Source organism: Octodon degus, unplaced genomic scaffold (assembly GCF_000260255.1).
Source record: "Octodon degus isolate 3935 unplaced genomic scaffold, OctDeg1.0 scaffold00028, whole genome shotgun sequence".
NCBI lineage: Eukaryota > Metazoa > Chordata > Mammalia > Rodentia > Octodontidae > Octodon > Octodon degus.
Window position 1 is genome coordinate 19,528,265 of NW_004524604.1, and position 4,628 is coordinate 19,532,892.

Below are 4,628 nucleotides of genomic sequence, written 5' to 3' on the forward strand. Positions count from 1 at the left end.
TAAATCACAGTAGCTTTGTAATATAACTTGAAATCCTGCGTTGTGATGCCGCCTTCTTTACTCTTATTGCCTAGGTTTGCTTTCTGCTATCCTACATCTCTTCTGGTTCAGTATAAATTTTAGGACTTTTTCTGTAGTCCTGTGAGGAGTGCTATTGGGATGATTCTGTTGAATCTGTGTACCAGTTTTGGAAGTATGACCATTTTGATGGTATTGGTTCTGTCTACCTAAGAATAGGGGATATCTTTCCAGTTTCTAATGTCTGCTTTTAGTTCCTTTTTTAGAGTACTATAGTTCTTATTACTTCTCTTTTGTATTAATTCCTAAATATTTAATTTTTATTTTTTCTAAATATTTAATTTTTCTAGTGCTCACTTTGGCAACACATATACTAAAATTGGAATGATACACAAGATACAGAGAAGATTGGCATGGCACCTATGTAAGGATGCACATTCGTAAATATTTAATTTTTCTTGAAGCTGTTGTGAACGGTATTGTTTTCCTAATCTCTTTTTTGGAGGGCTAGTTATTGGTGCATAGGATTATTTTTATGTTGATTTTTGTGTGTTGATTTTGTAACTGATGCTTTGCTAAATTCATTTCTTAGGTTTAGTAGTTTTTGGTGGAATTTTTGGGGGCTTCTATGTAAAGGATCTTATAATCTACAAATAATGACAATTTGACTTCTCCCTCTCCTGTACATATCCCTTTTATTTCTTCCTCTTGCCTGATTGGGATGGCTAATGATTGGAGTACTACTATATTGAACAAGTGTCTTGTTTCTGATTTTAAAGGAAAAGTTTCCAGGTTTTCTCCATTTAATGTGATGTTGGTAGTAAGTTTGTCATAAATGTCTTTTATCAGATAGAGATGTTTTTTGTATACCTATGTTCTTCAGGGTTTTTTCATGAACAGATGTTGGATTTTTGTGGAGGACCACCTGGGCAACTCTCTTTGAAAGAAGAGCAGTTGTCTCCATTTAGGCTGTGCATGACCCTATAACCATGTATTAATAGGTACAGAGCTGGTTAGAAAATTTCCTTATCCTTTCAGTTGGCTTTTAGCAGTGCATATTGGTCTAGCTGAGGTGCTGGTTATAGTCTTTGAAGATGGCATGCATGTTTCCCCGATAACTCACACCTGCTGCTCATTCATATGAACCAGGTAGAGACAGGACAAAGAGCCAGTGCTCCACACGGTTGGCTGGGATCAAGCCTCGAGTTAGAGGCTATGACTTTCTGGGGCTCGAAAGATTACACATCAGAGCTAAAACACTGGACCCCAAAACATTAGATACTATCTCAATAATATAATGCAAATCACTTTTTCTGCATATCCTTCTCTGCATATCACAGAGGTAAATGCAGGCTCCTACCTAGCCCAGCTCACAGTACTCACCTACTTCCTACAATTTGCAGTCATTCATCCTCAAGCCACTCCTCCTTCATGACTGAATAAAACCCAGGTTCAGCTCTGGGCCAAGCCTTTGTTCTGGATAGCCATCACTATCGCTAGACTTAGGACCCCTTGGCTCCCCATATTTATAAATATGCATTAGTATCTTTAATTTTGCTGTGGATTGCACTAGGAGTGGTAGGTTGGAATTAACTTGGTGGGATTCCAGTCACATATCTTTGGAATTACAAATATAAACTTCTTGGACAGAGAAAAGGACCAAAAAGGGCTCACTACAGATTTTGCCAAAGGCTTTTTCTGCATCTGTTGAGATGATCATTTGATTTTGTCCTTGTTTCTATTCATGTCACACATTACCTTTATTGATTTACATGTTGAGCCACCCTTGTATTTCAGGGATGAAATCTACTTGGTTATAACATAGGATCTAAAAGATCTAGTATATTCTGTTTCACAATACTTTATCACATTGAAGATCTTTGTGTCTGTGTTCATTAGTGAGATTGGCCTGTGGGTTCATTTTCAATTGAGTCCTTCTCTGGATATAGCATCAAGGTAATGCTAGCTTCTAGGAATGAGTTCTGAGTACTCCTTCCCTTTTAACTTCATTAAAGAGATAGAGGAGGGCCAGGGAGATAGTTCAGTGGCTCCTGGTCATGCAAGTGCAAGATATGAGTTTGATCCCTTGGTACTGAAAAAGAAAGAAAGTATAAAAGAAAAGAAAAGAAAAAGAAAGAGAAGCAAAAAGAGATAGAAAAGCACTGGTGTTAGATCCTCCTTGAAGTTCTTGCAGAATTTTGTAGTGAATTCATTAGGACCTGGGTTTTTCTTACTTGGTAGTTTTGTTTCTTTCTTAATTAATGTCGCAGGGCCAGCCAGATAGCTCATCAGATTAAAGCACCTGCTTAGGCAGACACAGGGACCAAGGATCGATTCCTGGTATGTTGTGCCAGCCCTGTCCCTAGGGCATGCTGAGACATGAGTGTGGTGGCGTGCACCTGTAATCCCAGTGCTTGGGAGGCTGAAAACAAGCACTATGAGTCTGATCTGTGTAATGAGACCCTTGTAGAATCTGTACTAAATACATCAAAAAAAAATTAATGTCTCATCCAGGTGTGGTGGCACATGTCTATAATCTCAGCATTTGGGGGCAGGTGAGGCAGGAGGATTGTTGTGAGTTCAAGATCAGCCTGAACTACAATGTAAGCTCAAGACTAGCCTGACAGGGTCCGGGAGATGGCTCAGTGGAATAAGTGCTTCCCTGGCAAGCACAAGGGCCTGAGTTCAATCCCTGGTTCTAAAAAAAAAAAAAAAAGACTAGCCTGAACTGCATAGTGAGACCCTGTTTCAATAAAACAAACAGAAAATTAATGTTTCAATTTTGTTGCTTATCATTGCATTTTTCAGCATTTTTATATCTTCTTTGTTCAGTTTTGATAACTCATATATATCTAGGAATCTATCCATTTTTTCTGGATCCTCAAATTTATTGGAGCATAGGTATTGGAAGTAGTTACTAATGATCTAGATTTCAGCAGTGTCCGTCATAATTCACCTTTTTCATTTCTAGTTGCACTCATATGACTCTTTTCTTTCTTTTATTGGTAATATTGGCTAAGAGTTTGTCTATTTTGTTTATTCTTTCAAAGGACAAGGTTTTTTTTGCTTTTGTTTTTGCGGTACTGGGGATTGAATCCAGGAACTTCCACTTGCCAAGCAAGTGCTTATTCTACTGCCCCAGCCCTAGGACAAGTTCTTCAATTCCATCCTGTGCATTTCTTTTCTGATTCTTTGTTTTTGTCTCATTTTCATTAATTTATTCTTTCTTTCTTTCTTTCTTTCTTTCTTTCTTTCTTTCTTTCTTTCTTTCTTTCTTCTTTTTTTTGTGGTTTTTTTTTTTAAGTTCCAGGAGCTTTTATTGTTTGAATAACAGCACACATAAAGCCAGCCCGAGAAGTCCCCAGGGAAACGAAGGTCACGTTTCACTGTAATTCGCCCTTTGGTCCTTCATCTTCTAAGCACTTACTGCATTTTCTTTTAATGATATTAGACATCTATTTTGATCACAAATGCAATCCAAGTGTGAATAAATAAATGTAGTATCTTCTATCCCTCTTCATGTTTCTTTAAATAGAAAAAGTGCTAAAAGTCTCTTCATAGCCTATTTGGCCACAGTTGTCCCGCCTACAGTTTTAAAAACAGACTGTAACTTGATCTTCTAAAACCCTTTTTCAACGCAGCTCATTCTGATGAGAAGACCCTGGGAGCCAAGTCCTACTGATACTGCCGGTAGTCTCCAAAAGGTGAAGATGGTAACTGGGCTGAAGGCAACTGGGAGGGATCTTCCGCAAACTGAGGGCCGTTGGGAAATTGTGAAGAGGCAAATCTTGTCAACAAGATACCAGCTCCTTCGATTAAAGCTAGGAGAATGCCACCCATCGCAGCTGACCCGACCATGGCCACCGGTCCATTTCTCGCTGCCAGGATGGCCCCTGTCAAGGCACCACTAGTGATGGAATTCCAGGGGTCTTCTTTGCCTCTGACTTGAACCATACTACAGTCAATCATGGAGAACAGACCTCCCCAAACGGCAAAGCTACCTCCCAACTGTGGAGCCCTGGTTTTAATAGCTGTCAAACTCCCTCGAAGTCTGTGGTTTACTCCCACTGGAGAATTTCGAAAACCTTTGATAGCTTGAAAGATCCCGCCGCCTATGGTGCCCATCGTAAAGGCTCCACCGCAGTCATCCACAATTCGCCAGGGGCAAGGTTCTCGAGCATACTCCTCCATCTTGACTTCCAGCCGCGTGAGCAAGCTTGTGTGTGTTTTTGAGACAGGATCTCACTATGAAGCGTGGACTGGCCTTGAGCTCACTTTGTAGCCTAGGTTGGTCTTGAACTCACAATAATCCTCCTGCCTCAGCCTCCTGAGTGCTGGGATTATAGGCATGTGCCATTATGCCTGACTAATGTCATTAATTTCTGAACTTACAATTTCCTTCCTTATATTTCCTTAGGATTTAATTCCTCTTGTTTTTCTTGGACTTTGAAGTGCATCATTTATTTATTTTGGTTTATTCCTTTATTGATGTGGGCATTCACCGCTATAGACTTCCCTCTTAAGACTGTTTTCATTATGTCCAGTAGGTCCTGATATGTTACCCTGGCATTAATCATTTGATTTCAGAGTTGTCTAATTCTTCCTTGATT

General features: G+C 39.6%; 1 protein-coding gene and 1 non-coding gene across 2 annotated transcripts; one reads left to right on the plus strand and one right to left on the minus strand.

Annotated features, from left to right (window-relative positions):
• Positions 1-367: 367 nt before the first annotated feature.
• Positions 368-478, plus strand: LOC111816235. The gene has a single exon (XR_002820682.1). It is a non-coding gene; the product is annotated as a U6 spliceosomal RNA (small nuclear RNA).
• Positions 479-3,322: 2,844 nt separating this feature from the next.
• Positions 3,323-4,230, minus strand: LOC101580447 (mitochondrial import inner membrane translocase subunit Tim17-A). The gene has a single exon (XM_004629225.2). The coding sequence runs from the start codon at positions 4,207-4,209 to the stop codon at positions 3,694-3,696; it is 516 nt and encodes a 171-aa protein (XP_004629282.1). The 5' UTR covers positions 4,210-4,230; the 3' UTR covers positions 3,323-3,693.
• Between the last annotated feature and the right edge of the window lie 398 nt (positions 4,231-4,628).

Bases quoted from the DNA above. Each gene is read 5' to 3' on its own strand.
- LOC101580447 (XM_004629225.2), bottom strand. From the start codon at position 4,209: ATGGAGGAGTATGCTCGAGAACCTTGCCCCTGGCGAATTGTGGATGAC.